We start from the raw sequence: 26,757 nt of genomic DNA, 5'->3' as shown, positions 1-26,757 counted from the left end.
AGTGTTAGTGTCTGCACCAGTCATCAGGACATTGGTAGTGTCTGCACCAGTCATCAGGACAGTGGTAGTGTCTGCACCAGTCATCAGGACAGTGTTAGTGTCTGCACCAGTCATCAGGACATTGGTAGTGTCTGCACCAGTCATCAGGACAGTGTTAGTGTCTGCACCAGTCATCAGGACAGTGTTAGTGTCTGCACCAGTCATCAGGACATTGGTAGTGTCTGCACCAGTCATCAGGACAGTGTTAGTGTCTGCACCAGTCATCAGGACAGTGTTAGTGTCTGCACCAGCCATCTGAACTCATTTGACTTGCCAGTGCATTGTGTGGTCTGTTGCACGTTCCTGTTCAATGCGAGGACCAATATATGTCAAAAGAGTATACAGGAAACATTCATCTGTTCATTTAACTGTGATCATGAAGATCTGATCAGAGAAAGTTGTCCTTCGTGTTCTTGTATAGTTGACTTACTGAGACGCAGGAATGCCTGGTAGAGATGCTTTGTGTCATTGTGGCCTCAGCTTGCATTTCTGACATTTTCTTTTTTAAAGGCAGGCGTTTTCCAATTAATTTAGGATGCAAACCAAAGTAGGCCAATGCCATAAACTATGGAATCGGATCGTTCCACACATAAACAGAGCCAACCAAGACCACACATGACGGTAGTCATAAGTAGCGCTGTGAAATAGATTTTCAATGGCATGTCATGTGTCAGAAAACAGAAAAAAGTATTGTGAAAAAATAAGATAAAAGTAAAGTGATTCGTTCTACACTAATGAATATGTTGTTTTATTCCTTCAGTCAATCAAAGGTCAGTGCCTCCAGGGAACCTTGTGCACTTTTATTCTTCCAATATTCTGTATTCTATTAAACACATTTAAAGGCAGGTTTGTGTTATAGTGCATTTTTGCACAAAGAAGTTCACATTTACTGCAACTGAATATCGTCTCCAAATATCGTCCATCGGTCTCCTTGATTACTAATAATCAGTATTGTCCCTGAAAAAAACCATATCGGTCGATCCCTATCTGAGACATCCTGAAATCTTATGTTAATTCACCCATTCACTCACTCACACATTCACACACTGATGTGCAACCATGCAAGGTGCCAACCTGCTCATCAGGAGCAATTGGGGGTTAAATGTCTTACTCAACACGCTTCAACATGCTGCCGGGAGAAGCCGGAATCAAACCGGGAACCTTTTAATTACCAGACAAGCGCTCTACCTCCTGAGCCGCTGTCGCCCCCAAATTAAATGGGAAATAATTATAATAGCCCTGCCCATACATATTGTGATAGGGTTTTTAATGGTCATGTCCGGCCCTACTCGACACATCCCCGTCACTGAGCTAACAACAACATTACAATGTGGCGCTGCCTTGATCAGGGTCTTAACTGGTCACCTTTGATACTAGTCTCTCTGTTGAGTAACTCTTAAGAACACAAACAGACTGACACCTTGCTGTGACTGTGACGAGCCACCTCTCTGATGAGTCCTGTGCTGTACAGCGACTCTCTAAGCCCTGCAGGGAGGGGTGTTTCTGCATTAAGGGGTTGACACAGTAAACGGTGGTTTAACTGCCCTCCCTCTCCTTGTGGGTCTATATGGGGACACCATGTATGTAATTACAGCGTGGATTTAAACCAGGGCTCAGTCCATGTTTGTTTTTGTGACATATGGAGAGAAGCCAATCTGTAATTGCTTACTTTGCTGTAGGAAATTACAGTCTGGAGTAGCACACAAGTGTCTCTCTAAACACAAGTGTGTACACACACACACACACCTCATGTTGTCTCGTTCAACTCTACCTCTGAATGGCCTGTGTAATATTATTTTTTTGTTCTACCACTGACCTAAAGATTCAGTCCTGTGTCCCATATGCAGTTGGCTTACTCCTATTTATTTATAGGTTTCATTCATTTCTGTGACACTATGGTTAAGTGTGAAAGCTTGAATAGACAGTTATTCCGTTGCATGGTCCACGTGAGCAGACGGATGTCTTTAAAAGGGAGATTACACCACAAAGCAACATTAAACTCCAGATTACCAGATTGAGGCGTAACGGATTCATTCTCTGTGTGGCTGTGCCAAAGTGATCTCTGCTCAGGACTATCGGCAGTGGAAGGTGATCATTTGGACATGTAGCTGGGTCATTTGAATGATGCCTCGATTGTGTCTCTCAATCAGCTTCCACTCACTCTCGCCAGGAAATGTAATAACCACAAGTAAAAGCTCAACCCTGCCCTCCTTGTGTGTGTTTAGTAGGAGTGGAAACCTATGACTGGCATTGCCTTTGTGAAACAGGAAGCTGCACCATGCCTAGTAGTTTAGGGCTCTATCTCTGGCCTGACGATATGCACATAGTGTTAGGGTTTGTAACCGACCTCAAGCGCAACGGCACAGAGAGAGTTGTTTCAGAGTTAGCCAAAACAAGGGCGTATTTATTCTCAGAGTCACAGGATTGAATTAGGTTGAGCAACAGAACAAACGGGGAATCTGGCATGTGAAGATTGTTGCGGCTCTGCAGATTCTCCCAGTAGGTGGTGGTGAGGAATTAGCTTGTGACGTCTGAAGCCGCTCTGCAGATCCTCCCAGTATTCACTCCAGGTGGAAACGGAGAGAGAGAGAGAAATCCCAGTTAGCCCAGCGCACAACAGAAACAGAGAGGTGACTGATCCAAATAAATATCCAAGTGACTTGATCTTCGGTGTGATACACACAGGTAGCAGAGTCCAGAGAAAAAACAATACGGTAATCCAAAGTGTAAATCCAACAACAAAAAATAGGTGAGAACAGTATAACAAAAACGGGATCTCTTCGGTGTTTCACAAACACACAAAAAACTGGTGATCCAAAAAGAACTGTTTCCAAAAACTCACCAGAGCGCAACGCGTAAAGCGGGCAGATAAACGAGGCGCAGCTTCGTACGGGGAAATCAGGTTCTCCACAGGGATTACTTCACGAAAGTCCTGGGGAGCAACAGACAGGGAACAGCGACGGGAAGAGACATGCAAATGCAGGAGAATATTCAAAACGATCCAACATCGATATTAGGGGAATCAGGGTATATAAAGCCACAGGGCGCTGATGACAAGCTGTGACAGCTGCGGGATGAAATTGATCATTGCTCCAGAAGCGTGTGGTGGGGAGAGCACCAATCAACACGGCACTTTACAGGAACGGAGCGTGTGGCGGCGAATGCAATTAATCAACAAAATACCTTAAAGGAACGGAGCGTGTGGGTGGGGAGCGGACCAAACCTCACACATAGTTGGCTGATGTAAACCAGCTTTTCTATAAATACAAGAGACCCAGAGTGGAATTTTAAAGAAATAAAAGACATGCATGCATGATGCTAGGTATATATAAAAATGTACTTGACAATAACTAGAATATTCTATTCTATTTAATTTTTTTTATTAACTTAAAATAAACTTGTTTTCTCTTTCTACTGTAGTTACATTCATTTAACCATTACTGTGCAATTTTTTTTATAAAATAGCTATTGTAATTTCAGGGGTGTGTGTGTGTGTCTGGTTTCAATTGGACAACAATAACAAACCCTACATTGGTGAGATTACTGTAGATAATCTCCAGTCAACTGTCACTACAGCAGATTAGGAGGCCTTGACTGACTGTAAAAGCCAATGTCATTTACTTCCAGTTGGAGAGAAGGAGTGTTATTTAGCTAGACCATATTATAACTGTCACATCTCATGTTTTGATTTAGGCAAACACACAACAATAATCCAGACAGGAAGTAGTCACACCTGTTCCACTGAATCCATCCATTGCCTTTGTAAATAGTAGCCCTACTACTGTAGCTGAGTGCTACACATTTCATTTGGGACACATCCGTTTAAATTCTTGTGGACGGGACTCAGGAAAGTGATGCATCAAAAGCAGCAGAAACAGTGTTTTATTTGAACCTGTCACTCTGGATGGACTACATTTATATAGTGATTTTTTTATCCAGAGTAAGATGCTTATATGAAGTTCATATAATTTATGCATGTATACATGAGTAAACTGAATATTGCCATGGAAATGGAACGCACATAGACAGCAAAACCTTACCTCATTATCCTGACTAATATCCGCATATTCCAGCGATCATATTGAGGTTTCCTTAAGACAAGTAGTGATATAAGAGGTTATTACGTTACCATTGACAATTAGCAGGCTCAATGTCGAGTCAGTGTAACATAATAAGGAGACGGTAGCCAAAGTAATCACAAAGAATATTTAATGACTAATTACCATGGATTGAACAAAAGAAATATAACGTAACGACAAACAAGAACACAAACTGCACAGACAGGATCAGCATCAGACAAAGGGAAGAGACGGAATACTTTTTTTTTTTTATCCACTTTTTCTCCCATTTTCTATATTTTCTCCCATCCCAATTTTGTATCATTCAATTCAACCCTCCCCTGGCTGTCACGGACGCTGTTTCTTGCCTCCCACAAGCCGGCTGCAATGTTGACTAAGTCATACATAGCACAAGTCCCCTCCGGTACTTGAGGTAACAGCAGTCGCATCTTTTCACCTGCGCAGCTCGATCTCTAAGTGGCGAGGAGTAACGCGTGGGAGGCTCACGCTGCCCCCGACACTTCCTGATTCTACTGCGCAGGCGCACCAACCGACCTGTAGGAGTCGCTGTCCACAACGCCCGATCCCCACCCATCAGTTTCCCACCCCCTAATACGGCCAATGTGTATTAGTACGGACGACCAGCTAAACTGAAAGCAAATGTGGAGCGCTGGGCTCGAACTGACGAGCCCAGCGTCTCCAGCATTTCGTGGCGAGTGCCTTGCCCACTACACCACGTAGCCGCCGGAAGAGACAGAATACTTATACATGAGGGAATGACGAGACAAGATACACCTGGGTTAATTACAAATGGGTACAGCTGGAGGGGAAAATGATAAGGACTACAAAACCACGACAGGGAACTACAACTAGACACGACACATCACACTAGGAGCGCCTGATCAGGGCACAAAACACATAACAGATGTGTTGTTCTTCCATTGCATTGTGTGTCATGTTAATTTGGTTTAGGAATAGGGGGCAGGTAACCATACGATTTATTCTTCTTCTTGCTCCTTTTGCCCATGGTAGAACTGTATTTATGATTTTGTATGAAAACTGTATGATTGTATTGCTTCCATGTGGCAAATAAAACTCTGAATGTTGTGTAGTTTCTGCTTCTTTGAAAGTCATGTCTTTCCATTAACCCCCACTCTTCTATTTCAGGTTTGCCTGGCTATCGCCCACTACTCCCACCCTGCTGACCCTCAGCTGCTGTTTGGCTTCGATTATCTACGGAAGCGGTACCATGGATCCTCAGGTATACATTAAAGAGGCATTTCACTCTCCTAGACTATGTTTTTTTATTCTTCACAAATATGATATTTAGTCTAGGCCCCCAAAATGAATGGAAATGAATGGGCCCATCTCAAACCCTGCCCTCTTTCCTTGATCCTCCAATCACAGCTGTTGCTTTCCTCGGACATACAGGGAAGCAGCAGTTGTGATTGGAGGAAATCAAGAAAACAGGGCGTGGCTTGAGATAGGTCAGTTAGGGCCCTGACTACCACGAGTAACAGTGGATAACAACAGAGGCCACATTGTTGCTAGCTTACTTGTAGATGCAGTTAGATGAAGGTATATACTGCAGAAAACGAACCATGTTCTGTTACAGTATGTTGTTTAAGCAATAAGCATGCAGTGCACCTGTTCTGGGGTGGAAAAGCTTTTTATACACCATATTCCCACGGATCTGACAAACCAAACATAATAATTGTCACCTCCACTCTTGGCAATCCGTATATATATATATATATGTCACCTTGCCATTATCCCCCAGGGGAGCAGATCACTGGTTTCACCCCAGGAGGAGGACTGCAGACGCCCCTGTTCGACCGCTCGTCTGAGTGGGACAGAGAGATCAAGAGGACGGGTGCTGCGGAGTGGAGGGTGTGCTCCATCAACGAGGGTTACGCCGTCTCGCCCAGGTGAGCCCCCCCAGCCCCAGCCTGCTTGTTTACCAGAAGAATGCACAGGATTTAATTCTTTCTCTGCCACGCTGGGAACGGGATATGGCTATGTGCTGCCACGCATTAAACCAATGGAGTCGGTCACTTTGTTTGCAGGGCTATAACTATATTCTATATTATAGCTATGGATGCAATACTATGGCCCATTTGGCATAGAGTATCTATCGTTCAAGATGTTTCCCGTTTTATACCGTGGTGAATATAAGTATGGTTTTAGAGCGGTTAAGGGTAATTCCTGGGAGGCTAGTAATAGCCTGCGATGTATATTATACTTAATCTATTGGTATTTCGTCCCTATACACTAGTGATGCACGATATATCGGCCGCCGATATAATATCGGCCGCCGATATAATATCGGCCGATATGGCAGTTTTTTTACACATCGGTATCGGTCCGATATCAAGATAGGGCCGATATTATTATTTTTTTGCCTTAAATAGTTTCAAAATATCAGTAATTTCTGAAAATAGCTTACAAAAGTAAATAAAAAATAATAAAAAAAAGTATCGGCCAGAACAGCAATATTAATATCGGTTATCGGCCACAATTTTCACATCGGTGCATCACTACTATACACGCTACAATAAAAAATTCAAATGCATATGATCGGTATATTATGTTCCATCATGAATACATGAAAGGGGGGGGGGGGGGGTCGTTTCTGATGAATTGATTGTCAATAACGTCATTCGTTAGTACAACAACATACTCTGATCAGGGTGATGGCTATGAAAACAAGGCACAATCAAGCTGAAATTGACATTAAATTGCTCTTACCTGTGGCCGGTGGGATTCCAAAAAGAATATTCCAATTGTATTGCCATCTGGTAGATCGTATGTCCATTTGGCCCACGAAATAACCCACCACAGCATAATGAATAATGAAGCGGTGCTCCAGTAGCACACCATGTACCGCGCTGCGTCGCGGAATACCGTGCTGCGTCACGGACCTGGTTGACTCCGAGTTCGATTCCCGGACTCGCCGTCATTTGCCGAATGTCTTCCCCTGCTCTCTCTCCCGTTTCACTCTACATCTGTCGGTCATGCTTGACCAGAAAAGCGATAAACGCTAAAAAATAAAGTAAAAAAAAATAAAAAATCCGCCCGGAGGAATTTCATCGACGCACAGCCCCACACAGAGTCTCAAAGGAAGTGCAACATCGGCCGCATACCACCAGGCGGCGTTATTGGACTTTTGCGATCTCAGACTCATTCCCTATGGTAACACAGGCTCCCTGGATGGATAACGAATGGAAATAGCGAATAAAATAAATAACGATCAAATAACGTGTATATGTGGTTGGCGTTCAACGATTGGCGGACAAACACGTATAAAATTGTTGTTGGCAGGGAATGAGTTAATGGTGCACGAAAAATATGAACAAAACGGGAACATGACCGTTCCTTGAACATGCCTGTAACTAAAAACTTGGCAGTGTTCAACCCGTTTCCAAAATGCGGTCTGGTGGTTTTGGTGTGTGGAAAGCAAAGTGTTGCAAGCAAGAAAGGATTAAGAGTTTAAGTGGCTAAAACTCTTCTGGCTACGGAGGAAATGTCTTTGATTGGAGATCAGTTTTTGGTCCACTTTTCAAAATGTGCAGTAGCTAGTTGAACCTTCACCTCACAGCATGTCTTGCTGTACCAAATACTTGGTACCAATTGCCTATGGCCATATGCAAACTCAAGTTATGGATTTAAATATAGTTCTGTCAATTCTAGATGGCCGCCTGAAGCAGATGGTGCACAAAATCTCTGAACTGAAAAATTACTTTTGAGTTTCCAAAGAAATGTCCATAAACGTTAGTTACTCCAAGGATACAGGACGAAATGAAGCCTCCTAGAAATTTGGGCTCGAAAACGGAACAAAATAAGTGTCTCACACTGTAACACTGTTAAGTCTAGTTTATCCACGCTGCACTAGCATTGTCACCAATGTGATGGGCACTCCTGCTGTTCAACTCTCATAATCTCAACTCAAATTTCTTACTCCAATTCCCCTTTTATCATGCAGTCTTTAAAGGGTCCATATTGTGCACATACATTTGGGTCTCTGATGGGCCTACTAACACTCAAACTGTGAAATAAGCATGTATTCAGAAACAAGTTGTTTGAACATTCATCTTTATGTGATGGCACAGGAAAAAGCTCATTGCAATGCGCATCCTTGACTCGTGTGTGCATGTGAACAATGTGCGTGTACAAAATGGTGGCTTGCTTGTAAACTTTCTCTTTTCTACCTAAAGTCGAACCAAAAATAGGTTTCTGATCTTGAGTCGTATTTGATCTGCAACGCCTAGTTTTACAGTTTGATCTGAATTTTGTTCCGACGGTACAGGCTCGTACAGCATTGCTAGATGTACGATAATTATCTCGCATGTTACATACACAGAAACAGCCCGTTGAGAACAGGACTGAAACGGGTGTATAAAGGCATGCTAGAATGCATAATATGCATTGTGTGTTTTCTTTTTTGGCAAAAATAACATGTTTAGGGGACCTGAAAGACCTACTACAATGGGACTACAATATGGGACCTTTAACACCCAATATACTACAATTAAATTTTGATTGAAAATTATGCTTTTATTTAAGAATTTATTGTGGGTAAATGTTTGTTTTCCATATTTTCTTAGCAGGCATTAAGGGGCACGTCACTGAAAGACACATAATCCCCCCCACAGGGTCGGTACCGACCCCTTTTGACATTATGATCATATAGGCATATTTTTATGAGTGATGGAAATAATTTGTGATTTTAAAATCAAACGTTTTCAAGTATTAAGATCACTAACATGTCACAAAAGCAACGTAGAATGTATATTATCATCAAAACGTTAGTTTAGCAATAGGTTAAAGTGTCATAATATGGTTTTACCTTCTCGTTTGGCTGAACTATAATATAATAATATAATAATACCATTTTGAAAATGTTGAAAAAACGGAATTTTGTCGAGGGCATGCATAGCTGTGGATCAGCGTTGAAATTTTTCCGAACTACATTTCCCTTCAAGTTTTATGGGGGTTCAAAGTTCAGAGTTGAATTATGAATATGGCAATAACTATAATAATTTGCGATAATAAGCCACAAAAGGTAACGATTTGACAAATATTCAAACGCAGTTAGTTTCTCCTCCCTATTGTTAGCATATAGGAACAATTAGATCTGAAATTAGTTTCAAAACGGTTGCACTGTGGGAGAAATAAAAAAGTACAGTCGATTACAGTAGATATCATTATCTGTTATTATGCACGCCTGGTGATACTAAATCCAAATTGAACTCTGGCATTTGAAAGATACTATATGTATATATATATAAATGTGCGAATTAGCTATAATAAAGTAATGTATAAGCATCTATTCTATATTTTATAATAATATTTCAAATTGCATTGGTCCGGATGGGAGAATTCAGTACTGTATATACAGAACCTTCGGTTTTATCATCTTCCCTTTATTTTTTTTTTTAAAACTTTGACCAGTCAGCTGGTTCTTTTTAGCGTTTATCGCTTTTTCGTCGCATTCATACTTGGTCAAGTTCGACCGACAGAAGCAGGCTGAAAGGGTTCAGATGGGGGGAAAGACACTCTGGGAAAGGCACGGCTGCCGTCCGGGATTCGAACGCGCTCAGCCCCAGATCCGCGCGAGCGCGGTTGTCCACGGCGCTGAAATAGCACTCGCGGTACGTGGTGAGCTACTGGAGCTCCCGCATCTTCCCTTTATTAATTTCCTTTGATTCTTTGTACACATGATCTCAAGAGGGTACTGAACAGTGGCAGTTTTCTAAGTCTGGTCATTATTATCATGGTGTTATTCACTGTCAAAGATGAAAAGAAAAATCATAATTAATATTTTCCTTTGTTTCATCACAATTTAAGCAAGCCTAGTAATAGACACAATATTTCTGACACTGTGAATACATTCACTGAGGTCCATAGATGTACCTAGATACCAAGAATATGCAAATAGCCCTTGTAGAAGTGGAGCAATATTCCATTTACCTAGGTATACATTTTATGCATATTTTCACCTGGGGTGGAACAGGTTAATCACAAAAGTACAGTTTTGCACACATTAATTTAGTTTGACAGTTATTGAGAAGTCGATAAGTGGATTGATTAGAATGGCAATCAAAAACAACATTCAATTGTAAAACACATCAGCCACTTTGTATCTGGGAGCAACTCGTAATATATTCATACACAAAATAAATTCCTGATTTTTTTTTTTTTTTTATTATTATATTTTTCCCCCTCCTTTTTTCCGATTTTTTCTCCCATCCCACTGTTAGTCGTTATGCCAATTCCCAACCCCATTCCTGGTTGTTGCGCACTTTCCCCTACTGTTGGTCCAAGAGGCCGGAGACTGTCGCATGCTTTCCTCCGACGCATGTGCAGCCACCCGGCAGCCAGCCTGGCCGCGCAGATTCTCACTGGGAGAGTAACGTGTGGGAGGCCGCACTACCTCTCTCCAGATCCTACCCTCACTGAGCAGGCGCCCCGACCGAACTGTAGGGGTCGCTGTCCACAACGCCCAGGACCCACCCGCCAGCTTTCCCCACCCCCTAATACTGCCAATTGTATTAGTGTGAACGGCCAGCCAAGCTGGTGACAACGCCGGGAGCTGGATTCAAACACGCAAACCCAGCGTCTCCAGCGTTGGTGACGAACGCAATCTCCGCTACGCCACCTGACCGCCCAATACAGGAATATCTTATCTTATCTAAGTAATACTTTCTTTGCCTAAAGTTATACCTTCACCTTGGCCTAGTTTTGGAAGATGTTAAACATTAGGTAATGTCAGCCTTTTGCCAATTTTAATGTACGGTCTGTGTCTTTCCCTCCTATCACTCTCCTTTAGTCTCCCAGAGTACTTTGTGGTCCCAGTATCCCTGGCGGATCAGGATCTGAAGCAGTACTCTCTTTTCTTCCCTGAGAAGCGCCTCCCTGTGAGTACCTGGCTGTTCTCAGCCCCACCCCGCCTGCTTCACACTCTTGTTCACAAAAAACACTTTTTGTTTTTTATTTTCCACAGGAAGACTTTGTCAAACAAATAATCATTAGACATGTTAACTCTTGGCGGCTGGGTGGCGCAGCGGACATTGCGCTCGTCACCAGCGCAAGAGACACCGGGTTCGAATCCGGCTGTCGGCGTTGCCTCCGGCTTGGGCCGGCCGTCATACTAACTCAATTGGCAGAGTTAGCGGGTGGAAAGTCGAAGGGTGGTAGTCTGGTCGTTGTGAACAGCGACTCCTACAGGTTGGGGCGCCTGCACAGCAAAGACGGGAAAATGGCGGGGACAGTGTGAGCCTCCTACACGTTACTCCTCCCCAAATGAGAGTCCGCGCTGGCAGGTGAAAAGATGTGACAGGCTGCCTCCACATGTATCGGAGGGGACATGTGATGCAAGGCTTCTATCCTCCCTACAACCGGCCAGTGGGGGGCATATGCGAGCAACGATCAGGACAGGGGAGGGAGAATTGGCACGAGAGGTAAATTGGGATGGGGAGAAAAATCACAGAAAAAAGGAGGAGGGGAAAAAAAGTAGATACAAAAAGACATGTTAACTCTTTGACTGCCACCAGCTTTCGCCATCTTTACTAAATGACGCCAGCGTTATTGACAATTTTAGCGATGTTTGCAGACCCATCGTGTGTTCTGTATTATAGCTATGGAGACAATAGTATGGCTCATTTTACAGGCATTGTTCATAGTCCATTACTGACTAATCAGTTAATTTCTACACACTGTAGTTTGTTACACGCTAAACATTGCCCCATTTCCAAAATAATCCAGTCTTTTTCCGCGAGATATGACACGTTTTATGCAATAAGCCCAAATCGTTCTGGTTGATCGCCTGGAGCCCCAAATACTCCAAAATCAAAGGTATATACCATGTACATATGTGCCTTCACAAAATCATCAAGGGGGGGTAGTCTGAAAATGCGATCGTTACAAAAAGCTTGGTTTAGGTCCGGTAAGATATAGGGGTGGGACAATACATCGATCCAGATCGATATATCGATCTATTATCAATAATCAAATAGGATCGATGCCACGTAAAAAGATCGATTCATATTGCGATACTCTTATTTTGAAAATCCGGCAACGTCATCGCCCCGCGCCCAGTGTTGTGAAACTCAAACTCCGTTAACATCAACAGCAGTAGCGTCTAGAGCGTCACTAGTGTGCCTATTCTGTGACCCAAAACATGTCCCTGCTGTTTTATTCCACAACGGGTCCAATGCATCTAACCTGCTTTGCAATCCTCGTCACTCCATTATGCCCACGTCGCGTTAAAGATCGAAGATAACGTTACTTTAGCGTGAGCTAACAAGCTAACCCAGCGCCATAGGCAGAGAGAAGTGGGGACTGGGAGGGTGCATTCTCGGGGATAGCCCCACTAACAGGATCTGGCCGGTACTGCACCTTGGGACTCCCAATATGCTTTTCCAGCCAAAATACAGCTCTGTGACAGTGAATAGGATATTAATATCGAGAGAGAAAAAAGAAAAATGAACCAAAAACAGTGAACAGGAGGTCTATTTGTATTAAAAACAATAGATTGTTTTTCATTTAAATGTCTGGAAGAGCTCAAAAATAAAAATGTCATGATATTTCCATTGCCTTTTTTTTGTTGATTTAAATGTTACTGATTGTATTAAATGGGCACATAATATCGTCTCATATCGATCGCAGGCACCTGAATCGAATCGTATCATATCGTATCGTGGCAGACTGTGTGATATCGGATAATATCGTATCGTTGTCCAAAGAATCGATATCGTATCGTATCGTGATTAAACTGGTGATTCCCACCCCTAGTAAGATACGACACTGTGATCGTTACAGAAACATGTTTCAGGTTCGGTAAAATAGACATAGAACATACCTTACCTTAGCCAGAAGGTAATCTAAAAAGAATAATTCCAATGATCCCATCGGCGATCGTGATTACTCGTTTATATGTAATTACGCGTGTATACAGGAAACTATAGGTTTTGAGGCGAGGAGATCTCCTAGCGATTACTCCGAGCTCCTCCCCCTCAGAGCGAGTCAGGACAGAACAACAGGGTACAGAGACAGTTTAGTTCAGACAATTTAGAGTTCAAAAGGTAGGCGATACTGCTACCTGGTGAGATTCGATCGTCGTTTCAATTCCAACGTAGGCAGATGAATCAGAGACACCTAGAGGGCTCCGGCTGACCGTATAGAACGGGGATCAAAGCAAAAGATCAAAGGATCAAAACCCGAGTATACTCTGGTTTCTGGCGCTCAACCGCTGGCGAGATAACCTGACTTTACTCAGGTATGGCGCTGAATGAGTTAAGGGATTTTATCAGAGGCTTTGTACTTTGTAAGTTATTGAATATGTTCCCTGACCACTGATCTAGTGTTGTCTTTTCCTCCTAGTTGTGGTGCTGGAATCACCCCAATGGGAGTGCCCTGGTCCGCATGGCCAACATCAGTGATCCACAGCAACAGAGGAGGCTTGACCAGAGGTATAGTCACTTCACTTAGTTTGAGTTCTTACTATATCAATTCTCAACTTCCTCTCTTTATTCATAGACGGCATTGCCTGCAAATTCCCATTTTATACGTCCATTTTATATGTGAATAATTTAGTATTTGTTGATATTGTTTACTTTAGTTACATTATGTTTTATATGATGACTGGTCAGGATGATGATTTAGTGTTTGGGCAAAACTGACATCAGAATATATAGTAATGGCGGCTGGGTAGCGCAGTGGACTAAGCGCTCGTCACCAACGCGAGAGACACTGGTATCGAATCCGGCTGTCAGCGTTGCCTCCGGCTTGGCCGGCCGTCATACTGGCTCAATTGGCAGAGTCAGCGGGAGGGAAGCCGGTGGGTGGTAATCTGGTCGTTGTAAACAGCGACTCCTACAGGTCGGTCAGGGCGCCTGCAAGGGAGATGGTGAGGGTAGTGTGAGCCTCCCACACGTTACACCTCACCAATGAGAGTCCGTGCTGGCAGGTGAAAAGAAGTGGCTGGCTAACTCCGCATGTATCGGAGGGGACATGCAATAGTATCTATCAACCCTCCCTAGACCGACCAGTGGGGGGCACATGCGAGCAACGACCAGGAAGGAGAGGGGGGAATTGGAACGACTAAATTGGGATGGGAGAAAAACACAGAAAAAGAGGAGGAGGAGGGCGGTTATGTGGCACAGTGGGCAAGGCGCTCGCCACTAACGCAGGATATGCTGGGTTCGAGCCCAGCTCTCTGCGTTGCTTCCGGCTTGGCTGGTCGTTCATACTAATACAATTGGCAGTATTAGGGGGTGGGAAAGCCGGTGGGTGGGGATCGGACGTTGTGGACAGTGACTCCTACAGGTCGGTTGGGTGACGCCTGTACAGCAGAATCAGGAAGTATCGGGGGCAGCGTGAGCCTCCCACGCGTTACTCCTCGCCACTGAGAGATCGCGCTGTGCAGGTGAAAAGATGCGACGGCTGCCTCCTCGTGTACCGGAGGGGACACGTGATGCAAGGCTTCGTCCACATTGCAGCCGACCAGTGGGAGGCATGGTCTAACAACGCTCGAGACAGGGGAGGGTAGAATTGGATAATACGAAATTGGGATTGGAGAAAAATTGAAAATGGGGAGAAAAAGTAGATCAAAAAGAAAAAGAAAAAGGAGGAGAAAAAGTAAAAAAATAAATAATAATAATAATAATAATATATAGTAATATACAGCTTATAGTAGGGGTGTAACGGTACGTGTATTCGTCCCGCGAATTTACGGTACGTGGCTCGCGGTGCGGAACGTGCAGCCATATGAAGAATACGTCTCATACATAACACTAGGTGAACATTTTACAAATCTATGCTCAATATCTTTACTTTACACTGGCTTACTAACAGTCTTAACACTTTGTCCGGTGGGCGGCTAGATGGTGCAGTGGGCAAGGCGCTCACCACCAATGCAGGAGACGCTGGGTTCGAGCCCAGCTCTCCGCATTGCTATCAGCTTGGCTGGTCGTTCATACTAATACAATTGGCAGTATTAGGGGGTGGGAAGCTGATGGGTGGGGATCGGACGTTGTGGACAGCGACTCCTACAGGTCGGTTGGTGCTCCTGCACAGCAGAATCAGGAAGCGACAGGGGCGGCGTGCCCTCCAAAACGCAGACCCCCGACGCTGAGAGATCGCGCTGTGCAGGTGAAAAGATGCGACTGCTGCTTCCTCGAGTACCGGAGGGGACACGTGATGTAAGGCTTAGTCCACATTGCAGCCGGCTTGTGGGAGGCATGGCCTAACAGCGTTCGAGACAGGGGAGGGTAGAATTGGATGATACAAAATTGGAATGGGAGAAAAATAGAAAATGGGAGAAAAAGTAGATAAAAAAAAAACGTTGTCCGGCAAAAACTAGTATACTCGTTATTGCCCGCCATGCGTTGTGCGCCAGAAACGAGTTAACTAGTTTTTGGGATCAATATAAAAAAAATTCACCATGGCATTCATAATTCATCCAGCCTCCCTCCGGGGATGCAGGACCCTGTCTGATATTGCAACGCCTCAATACCGCCACCTGGTGGATGTCGGGCGAGTTACACTCCAAGCCAAATCGGAAGTGGTGGTGGTGCATCGAGGAAATTCCTCTGGCAGTAATATCTTGTACCGTGGATCTAGATACACACTTGAGTGCATTGGGATCGCTTTCGAAACGCAATAATCAATATGATTTCGACGTTTATTGCGTCATACAAACAGGTAGGGGTGTAAAGCTACACGTATCCGTACCGAACCGAACCGTTTCAGTGTGTACCGTACCAAACGGCTGTGTAGTGTACCGAACGAATACAACGGTATGTTAACCCCTTCTCCGCCGGAAACGGCTTACGACGTGTTTCAAGTTCATGCTAATTCTGCCAGATCACGGCGTACGACGTTATTCTGATCATATTTCATATTTTCGCCATGGTATTCATATTTCCATCACGGAGGCTGGTCTGATGCTGTCTGAGCCAGCACAACTCCGCAACGCTTCAATACTGCCACCTGGTGGCTGATCCGGCGAGTTGCAACCCGAAGTGGATCTCTTGTGATCCCGGTGCGTCTCCCTATTCCGTCCGGCCACTCGTATATCGTCGCGGGACTCAATACACACACCGTGGATATGGATCGTTGCCATAACTCAATAAACAACATGATTTGGGCATGTATTCCTATTATACAAACCGGAAATAGATCGCCTCGATCCCCATCACATAACTGGGATCTGTTTGCTCCAGTATCATCGCCCAACGCTAAGAGGAGGATGCCGTGAGTTTCAGCGTGAGTGTTTATCATTATCGATACAAACTGCTCTGATCAATATATTACCCATACTACATGAAGCATTTAAAACGACTATCACGGAATTATAAACGACCCTCCCCCCCCCCGTTCACCCGCGCATGATCAGTCATAACGTTTAGGACCATGTACAGTTGAACATTTTAATATAGCGTCGATCGGTATCAAACTGCATTTGATGATCTAATATATGCATTTGTGCCTATATCTCACGTTCTGGGAAATACTGCAGAAAACGATAAAAACATATTTATACTCTAGACGGTATTTTCGTATGAATGTGTGAATGAAAAAGTAAAACGTTCCTACATCCTGAACGATAGATAATCGATGTTGAATGGGCCATAGTAATGTCAATTTAGCAATACAATTTAAAAAGTTATAGCCCTGCAAAGAAGGTGAACATCTCCATAGACTTAAAGTGGTGGCAGAGATCAAACATTGATGGGTATAAGCGTGGCAGAGAATGTGTTAACCACTAACGACTGCCCACCGGGGGCTGTTTTTTTCACAATCTAATATAATTATTATTATTAAAAAAAAAATTACAAGTCGATTATTAATTTCAATATAGAATATTCGTTGACAGCCCTACAAGTACAATTAGTTACTGCACACTACATCACCCCTGAGTGGAACATGGAAAGCCAAACTTTCCCCCACTGTACCGAAAACCCGTACCGAACCATGACTTCAAAACCGAGGTACGTACCGTACCGTGGTTTTTGTGTACTGTTACACCCCTACAAACGGGAAATGGATCTAGCAGATCGACGTCAAATAATTTGTATATTTTTCCTCCAGTCTCATCGGCGAACGGTAAGAGGAATCTAGCGTTATTTTCAGCCCGATTGTTTATTCATTTCACGGCAATCCATCTGATCAACGTATCAACCCATAGTAAAAAAAAAAAGACGCTACTGACGATCAAGTAATTATAAACGACCCCCCCCCCCCTTTCCTTCACGCATGATGAAGCATAATGTATACCGATCATATACATTTGAATTTTTTTATATAGCGTGTATAGGGAAGAAAACGTTGAAGCTTGTAAAGGCATGAACAAGCCGACAGAACAAATGAACGCGCACTCTGCACTCTGCTGTTTCTCCCCTCCTCTCCTCCCCTCCTCTCCTCCCTTTGCCTACAGGTGTCACTGAAACAAAACCAACCATGAATGACACAGTATGTTTGTAACACAGCATATACAATAGGCTGAAAATGTTCATCGTTTTCTTGTTCGCGTAATAATGTTAACCAATGGAAAGACACACACGTGCACACGCACACACTACACACACACACACCAACTTTCTTCTGCGCTACTTTCCAGCTGATCCGAGAGAAAAAAAGAAAAAAAAACATGCAAACGTACTTTTGCTGATCTGGACTGGTCCTTTGAGCTCCTCTCCAGTCGAGCTGCTATGGTGTTTAAATCCAAAATAGTGATAAATCCTCTCATTGTTGTGTAACATGGCATCTCTTCTCTAGTCTTTCTCTGCGTCACGTGAAGTAAAATCTACTCTAGAAGTGAAAGTGAAACTATACAACGGTGGGGGGTGGGGGCAGTAGGCAATTCATTTACTCAAGTGGATTCCTGAACACAGAATGACACCGTTATCACTGACTGACTACTGCAGCAAGCCTAGGTGGAACTAAGTATAACTTAATAAAAAATTATTATATATAATAATCATTATTATAATCATTATTATAAATATATAATAATCATAAATATTGTTTTCCTGTGTACCGAAATCGTACCGAACCGTGACCCCAAAACCGAGGTACGTACCGAACCGTGGCTTCCGTGTACCGTTACACCCCTAGCTTATAGTCTTACTGTACAGGAAACTGTATATTGGAGGGGGTTGGGTTTGGACATTTACAGGGGCCAGTTTCGAATTGCAGCCTCCCGTAGGTGCTCTTTGAGAGTGGTTTTGAAGGTGGGTAGTGATTCACATTCCTTTATAGCTGTGGGTAGGGCATTCCACATTGATGTGGCATAATTGCGAAACGTGTTTAATTCCCTTTTTTCTTTTCTACACAATGATTTTATTATGTAAAAACATGTATAGATGGAGGTACCTGTAAGCCCATCAGTTTCTTACCTTTCCTGCACATAATGTATATTGTTCCTTAACTCATTCAACGCCAGTCACGATGATAGTCGGGTTAACTCGCCATCGCTTGAGCGCCAATCACGAGTATAGTCGGGTTTTAATCGTTATTTCTTTTATTAGCGATATCCATTCATTTTCATCCATCCAGCCTGATGTTATCGTTGGGAATGGGTCTGAGCTTGCAAAAGGGCGTGCTACGAGGGCCATTTCATGTATGCACGAGGAAGGACAATAATGATGATCTAGCGTTGATTTCAGGAAGATTCGATAATCAGCCGAAAAATGACAACGTGTTTTGTGTATTCCACTAAAGGGCTATTATCGCGTCTTTCTCTGGAATTACTAGAAATCACCAAAACTATACTCTTATTCAAAACGGTATAAAACGGAAATGTACAGCTGAAAAAACAATCCGTTTTGTACATGTTGACTGCAAGCAACTCACTGATAATCGACGAGTGTATTAGACCCATAGCCCAGCGTTTCCGTTAGCCGGTAATTACCGGTATTTTACCGGCAAAATCTGTTTAAGTCCGACATATTTTATCTCTCCGGTCTTAATGTCCGGTGAAAATAATTCCCTGAGTCTAAGCACAATTTGATTATTTGAATTGTATTAAAATAGGCTAAAATTAAATAGCCTATGCGATGAACGAAACGATCATTACATTTGTTTCCTCGTTGCTTCTAATAATGACAACGACGTTGTCGGCGAGAGCTTAGTGCTGGGTGTGCGGACTTTTCTGAAGCTGTAGAGCCGCAGTACCAGCAGTACAATGCAATATTCCAGCAGTACTCCAATTCAGCCATTTTCAGCCAATGTTGGGTGGGGGGCGCTGTTGTGCGGTTCCCAGAAAAGAGCCAATAACAGCTGAACAGCTTCTCTGCAGCGCCATACTCTTTGCAAATAAGTCGTTGCGAGGTGGAGAGAGTCGTCACGCAAACCCACGATAATGTTGCCGTCTCTCTGCTTTCTCAGTTCTTCGCTTGATATAATTAATACAAATGTCCAATATAACGGAATTCGTTAGCTCATAAAAATGTGATTATAACAGACTGCTGTTTAGTGTTGGACCGACTGCGTATCGGTCTATTTTATTTCAAGTCAGCAGCAGCACGGAGTATCGAGGGACTTATTTTATTTGGAATATATTAATGACTGTATACGTGAAGTTGAACATTATGATATGTGTGACGTGTCTGATACAACGAGGTGAAGCGATGTCGACTCGAGATTCATTTGGGGGTGCGTGTGACAGAGCTGCTGCAGCGGGAGCTTGATGCTGGTAGCGTATCGCACTAACTTGAGAGGCGAGAGATAGTAATTTGATTCTGCAAATCAATTTCTCATTCTTCGCTTGATGTAATTAATACACATGTCCAATTATAACGGAATTCGTTAGCTCATAAAAATGTGATTATAATAGACTGCTGTTTAAAACTCTGACCGGAATATCTCGAATATGTCCGGTGATAGAAATCTTGCAGGACACTCAGACCGGCACGAATATGTTCTAACGGAAACGCTGCCATAGCCATAATTTAAGATATATTATTTTTAAGCACTCGCAAATCTCCCAGTCCTTCCATTGATTAAAGCGGTGGTGCTCTAGCGCCCTCTGGCGCACTTAAGCGTGGCGGTCAATGAGTTAAATGATTTGTTCCTCTTCTTTTGTGTGCTTAATAAAAACCTCCATCGATACATCTTACTGCATCACTGCCATCCCTCTGTGCTGCGGTAGGATCTGCACGGCCATAACCAAGAGCCACCCTCAGCACAGTGAAGTCATCAGGTCAGACCTGGACAAGAGCCTGCCTAACATCCAGGACATCCAGGTGGCCCTGGTTAAACTCAGACAGATCTGTGTCATAGGTGAGCCTCGCTGCCCCTGCCATCAAAGAACCTGGATTTACCAGCTCAATTATGGCAAAAATCATGAGCATGATTATTTTGGTCAATGTGTTTTTTTTTTTTTTTTATATATAAATGTATTTTTTTCCTTTTTCAAAACATACATAGAACAAGACATCACAATACAGTAGACTTAATAACAAATACACTAACAACACTATAACTAACAACAATAATGACAATAAGCATAATAAAGACATAATATAAACTATAAAAGACATGACAAAGGACAAACAACAAAAACATGGCTCAGATGGCTTCATATGTTATACAATGTATATATAGCAATGGTGGCGATTAGGGAGTCGGCTCCTGGCCAATGATAGCTATTTTGGTCAATGTTGAGATCACAATATTTAACATGATTACTCATTGACTTTGAAAAAATCATGCATTTATTGAACTAAAATAAATACATTTTTAAAAGTGTCTAAGCAGTGGATTTCTTTTTTTGCAGTGGATTTCCACAATAGTTTTATCTCTGTTATCTTGTTTTCATAATGGTTGGAAGCCGAAATTGTAATTGGAAATATAATCAATATTATTTGCCCAGCCCTACCAGCTCATCAATTATTGAATCAGGATGTTTGCACGACACCCTTTTATGTGCAGTGTCATTTGTTTATGCTTTCCAATGTAAAAAGAGTGGAATTCCGGGGCGTGTCTGTTTTATAGTTATATATAAAATCCATTTTAGTCTCTTGACTCTGTTTATTTGTGTGCAGATCCGTTTGAGGAGTCTGAGGAGAAATGGCTGTCATCCATTGAAATCTCACAGTGGCTGGAGTATGTCAGGTTTGTACAAATATGTAGAAGCCTCAGACCAGGAGGTTTACTCCCTCTTCGGTTTACTGTATGAAGTTCACTTGGGAAGAGATCTTGCGTTGTTGTCATTCTTCCATCTGGGATGGAGATGGATCCACCCTTTTGTATACATTTTTATGTGGACATTGACAATTAAAATGTGCTGCTGTTTGTTAGACCATAATACAGTGTTTCTGTACGCTACGCTCTACATCTTCTGGCCTCTCTGAGCTCCGGGGGGGTCATCAAAGCGAAGCAGGCTATTCTCTGTCCTCGCTGGTGGAAGGAACTTCCCACCACAGTCAGGACAGCCCAAACCCGCCCAATATTTCACCGTCAACTAAAAACATACTTCTTCAATCAATATCTGAAATGAAGAAAGAAAATAAAAGAAGGAAAGAAATAAAAACAACAAACCTTACTTTTACTATTATGCACTTTGCTATTAAGGAATCTACCATGCCTATATTACTACCAGTACCTACTATGCTAATATGTCTATACTACTATGCACTCAAGACTGTAACACTCAGGGCGGCTAGCTGGTGCAGTGGGTAAGGCACTCACCACCAATGCTGGAGACACTGGGTTCGAGCCCAGCGCTCCACATTGTTTTCAGTTTGGCTGGTCGTCCGTACTAATACAATTGGCAGTATTAGGGGGAGGGAAAACTGAGGGGTGGGGATCGGACGTTGTGGACAGCGACTCCTACAGGTCGGTTGGTGCGCCTGCGCAGTAGAATCAAGAAGCGATGGGGGCGGCGCCCCTCCAAAGCCCAGACCCCTGACGCTGAAAGATCACGCCGTGCAGGTGAAAAGATGCGACGGCTGCTACCTCGAGTATCTGAGGGGACTCGTGCTATGTATGACTTCGTCCACATTGCAGCCGGCTTGTGGGAGGCAAGAAACAGCGTTCGAGACAGGGGAGGGTTGAATTGGACGATACGAAATTGGGATGGGAGAAAAATAGAAAATGGGAGAAAAAGTTAAAAAAAAAAAAAGAAAAAAAACTAACACTAAATTTCGACGCTGTTTGACGTACAATCTTACTTACCCTGAGCTGCCAGAGTTGTACCCTTCTTGCTGACTTGTTGTACACAACTTGTAAGTGGCTTTGGACAAAAGCGTCAGCTAAATGATGAAATGTAAATGTTTCTGCAGGCTGTAGACTATTTGAACATGGTAGGTTATCCCAACAGGCAGCCAGGTAGGTGGCAGCTAGACTATAATATAAGTAGCAGTAGCCTTCTTCACCATTTCAGAAACACCATCTCAATATTTTAAAAGCCAATTTAAATGCTTAAAAATGTATTCCTGTAAGAATGGGACAGGTCTTAGCTGCTCACTGTCCCACATGACTAGTCCCTTTTCATCTGGGCTTTCAGGGGAAACGGGAAGCGTAAAACCGTGACATGGCGGTGACTCACTTCTCTCTCCTAACTGGAATATCTGAATCAGCTGCAAACACGAGGATTTCAACCAGATAATGACATTTTAAATTGACCATTGAAATTGACCTCAAGACTTCATGTTTCAGACCTTCTGCTTCCCTTGTTGTAGTGATGACACTGGTTCCCTCGTAGTGATGGCAGCATTTATTTTGCCAGCACAACCATCAACGTTGCCTATCCCTGCACTAAATGCTGATCACTTAAATATTCTGGATTTGTCCTTTGTTATCTCTGACCCTTCACAGTATTCAGAGTTTCAGTACAATGAAATGACACATTTAATTTTTCAATCATGTTGTAATTTTTACCAGAAGATATGTTGACATAAAATCACCCAAAATGTAAGAGTTGTTATGACTAAAGCCCTTTGGTGTCTATCCACCTGGATGTGAACAGAATCAAGCCATTTCACATATCCAGTCTGCTTTTCTTTTTTTTTTATATCGCATAATACACACCGATTCCTCTGATTGGCACATCAGTCACAAGTAGCTGCTCAAGTAGCTGCCCATCAGTCACGTCTATTTTTCATGAATTGTCAGTGGCAGTCTTAGGATTCACCTCATCCTTTATCACAGACGATATTTTAAATGTTCCAATTCAGTTGGTAAATATGTCCTAGTGATATCCTCTACAAATCGCTCACAAACGGTAAAAAACCCACCCTGACTCTGCTGTGAATGTTATTTAGTTATGATGACTATTTCAAGTTCAAGTTTCAAGTTTATTTATTAGTTGTCATACAGAAGTACAGAATACTTTTATATAAAATGCTTCTTTCTGTTTTGCTCCAGAGATAGATAAGTATAAAATAAGTATAGTAAGTATAAAATAGAAGTCAAGTACGTAGTCAAAAGTGTTCAGTATATACAATGTACAATGCAGAGTAGAAGTAACTGAGTTACAATACAATATACTATACAGTACAAAGCAGAAATGGGATGAGGTACAATTTAGGTACAATTTACAGTAAGGTGTAATGAGGTATGGGTTGTAGTGCAAATTCTTTACCAATAAATATGAAGTGTGTTTAGGTGTTCTAAAGTGGCTGCTGCAGTGAGTTGTTTGTTTAAAGTGAGTGTGTGCGTGTGGATGTGTGTGCTGTGAGTATTAACACATTGGGTGCCGTTCACGTCGAACTACGTTTCTGTCGCCCGACGGTTGAGTGCCGGAAACGTAGAACTACATTTTTCTCACGGTATTTCTTTTAATTGCTATTGCCATTCATAATTCAGCGGGGCACCTTGTGCATACTGTTCTGAATGTGTCTGAGCTGGCAGATGGTCTTATACCGCCCTCTAACGCCTTCGGCCGCTATTGCACTCCACTTTTTTTTGCATTACATCAGAGACCAGGTAAGGACTCTATATATCCAATCTTGCGTTGATCTGATCTTTTTTTCTACCGCGATTGAAGCTGTCTGTGTTTTATGTGTGTGGCTGTTTATCGTTGGGTGCAGGGGGGGGGGGGGGGGGAAGCGCCTCGCTCCAGTGCACATTTCATGTATGCACGAGGAAGGATAATAATGATAATCTAGTGTTGATTTCAGGAAGATTCGATAATCAGGTGAAAAATGACAACGTGTTTATTGAATTAAACAAAAGTGCTGTTTTCACGTCTTTTTCCTGGAATTACTCGGAAGCACCCAAACTATATTCATATTCAAAACGGTATAAAACGGAAATGTATGGATGAAAAAATTATCCGTTTTTTGCACGTTGACTGGAAGCAACTCACTGACAATCGACAGCATTATTAGACCCATAGCTATAATATAAAATATAGGTTTAGCTCTACAAACAAGGTGCACGTTTACATGGGGTTAATGGACAGCAAGGCCAGATGCACTTCACGGAAGGGGCGTGGCACTCAATGTGTTAATGTTGTACCTTTAAACCCTGTGCGGTTATGGATGTTAAACCTAGATGAGAAGCACCAAACGTTATTCAAAGCTAGTAAACCTTTGACTGTGTCCTGTTTGTGAATCCAGGGTCTTTCTGAAGCATTCTGCTGAGGTAGTCTACATACTGGAGGGAAAGAATGCGTCTGTCATTCTGCAAGGTACATTTTTTCTTACTGCCGCAAAATATTCAAATCGTTGCTGACGGATGAAAACCATTTATCTCCCGTTTTCTTTTTACTGGGAATGAATGTTTCCATGGTTCTCTATCATGTGAGCCTTTTATGACCCTAGGACCTATGGAACCCACTGTATGACTTTAAAAACACATGGATGTCAATCTGAAAATGAGACTTGTTTTTCAGAATTCCTGAAAAGTTAACATTTTGGAGATAAATTGGTTTTCATCCGACAGCGACGTAACGTATCTTACCGTTGTGATGAGATGGACCTGTGGCTCCTATACTTAACCCTCTCACCCGTCCCCCGTACAGAGGAGGAGGACCGGGACCTGAGCGGCGTGGTGTCCTCCCTGGTGCAGCTGATGCTGGACCCGCACTACCGCAGTCTGACGGGGTTCCAGAGCCTGGTGCAGAAGGAGTGGGTGATGGCTGGCCATCGTTTCCTTGACAGATGTAACCACTTGAAGAAGAACGACAAGGAGGAGGTAAGACTTCTGATTGCAGAGCATGACACCGTAATTAAAGGGGCACTTGAGCAAAAAGTTACAAAAAAATTATTTTGCACATAATCTCACACGTCCAAAATAAACTCTAACCGGTTTTGCACACATTCATTTAGTTTGAGTTATTGGGAGTTAATGCGTTTGGTTATGTCATCAGGGACATTGAATCCTTGTGTTGTGTTTTTCTATGACTTATACTTTATTGAAGTTTTTTCTTTTTGCACACACAGGACAGGATCAGGACAATAAAAAGTATTGACATATGACATTTGAATCAACATAGGTCGGTCCTGCAAGACAACACACACCATCATAGACCATCAACATCAAGACTACAATGACAACGCCCCCAAAAAAAATTATCGACTACATTAAACAGAAAATAAAGCTACATTAATACATAGACCACATCATGTCGACATACATACACTTGTCAGGTACTCATTCACATATGTTTTCTTATTCCTGAACCTGGACCGTACCCTCCCCTCTCTCAGGACCAGTGTGAAGTAACCGTACCTTCGCCACTTTTACGCCTCCAAAACCTATAATATATTATGCAAACAATTGTAACCTTGTTCTAATATCCCTGGACGCTAGGGGTGGGAATCGCCAGTTTCATCACGATACGATATCGATTCTTTGGACAACGATACGATATTTGCCGATATCACAGTCTGCCACGATACGATTCGATTCAGGTGCCTGCGATCGATATGAGACGATATTATGTGCCCATTTAACACAATCAGTCACATTTAGATCAACTAAAATAAGGCTACGGAAATATCAATTGACGTTTTTATTTTTGAGCTCTTTCAGACATTTAAATGAAAAAAAATCTATTGTTTTTAATACAAATAGACCTCCTGTTCACTGTAAAGTGCCACGTTTTTATATATTGAGCTTTAAACTTTAAGTAAAATGTTTTGGAACTCACAACACGCAAGCTAAAACGAAAGGTTATGTATATAACCTAGTTATATGAGTACTTGCTGAGCGTCCCGCTCTTAAGCCTATCGAGATATACCTCATCTCATGTACCTATTGTACTCCACTAACGAAAAAACAAATACGCCCATCACCTGCCGGGTCCCGCCCCTATGGAGGCGTAGCCTATAAGACACTAGGCATGGTCACCAAACACTCTGACGCTCAGCCAGTACTCATATAACTAGGTTATATACATAACCTTTCGTTATATTATCGTACTTGGCCATCGCATCCCGCTCTTAAGCCTATCGAGATATGGGGTAGAGCGGACGCAAGGCCCGACAGATGTACCCCCTGAGGACCCGTAAGCCCACATCAAGGGGTTGGGGAGTCCCGTCACCCCATCCTTCCTAATGAAGGGGGGGCGCAGTCAACTCCACCCGAGTGCGAGCAAGAGGGAACTAGAACCCCTTGAACACACAGCACAGGCGGAACCACGTGTGACCTAACACACTGTGGCCCATACCCACACACTCCTGCTACCCTACCAAAGGACGGGAAGCAG

General features: G+C 42.9%; 1 protein-coding gene across 1 annotated transcript in view; it reads left to right on the top strand.

Annotated features, from left to right (window-relative positions):
• mtmr10 (myotubularin related protein 10) overlaps positions 1 to 26,757 on the top strand; it is a 122,139-nt gene that overhangs the window by 71,583 nt on the left and 23,799 nt on the right. The window contains exons 6-13 of the mRNA XM_084337493.1: positions 5,265 to 5,358; positions 5,878 to 6,025; positions 10,927 to 11,014; positions 13,479 to 13,567; positions 20,251 to 20,381; positions 21,146 to 21,215; positions 24,665 to 24,735; positions 25,069 to 25,241. Of these exons, the coding sequence (XP_084193619.1) occupies positions 5,265 to 5,358; positions 5,878 to 6,025; positions 10,927 to 11,014; positions 13,479 to 13,567; positions 20,251 to 20,381; positions 21,146 to 21,215; positions 24,665 to 24,735; positions 25,069 to 25,241 (864 nt within the window). The remainder of the gene's footprint in view (positions 1 to 5,264; positions 5,359 to 5,877; positions 6,026 to 10,926; positions 11,015 to 13,478; positions 13,568 to 20,250; positions 20,382 to 21,145; positions 21,216 to 24,664; positions 24,736 to 25,068; positions 25,242 to 26,757) is intronic.

Source organism: Notolepis coatsorum (genome assembly GCF_963971535.1).
Source record: "Notolepis coatsorum genome assembly, chromosome: 20".
Taxonomy (NCBI): Eukaryota; Metazoa; Chordata; class Actinopteri; order Aulopiformes; family Paralepididae; genus Notolepis; species Notolepis coatsorum.
The sequence above is the reverse complement of the archived record's forward strand: the minus strand, read 5'-3'. Positions and strand labels throughout refer to the sequence as shown.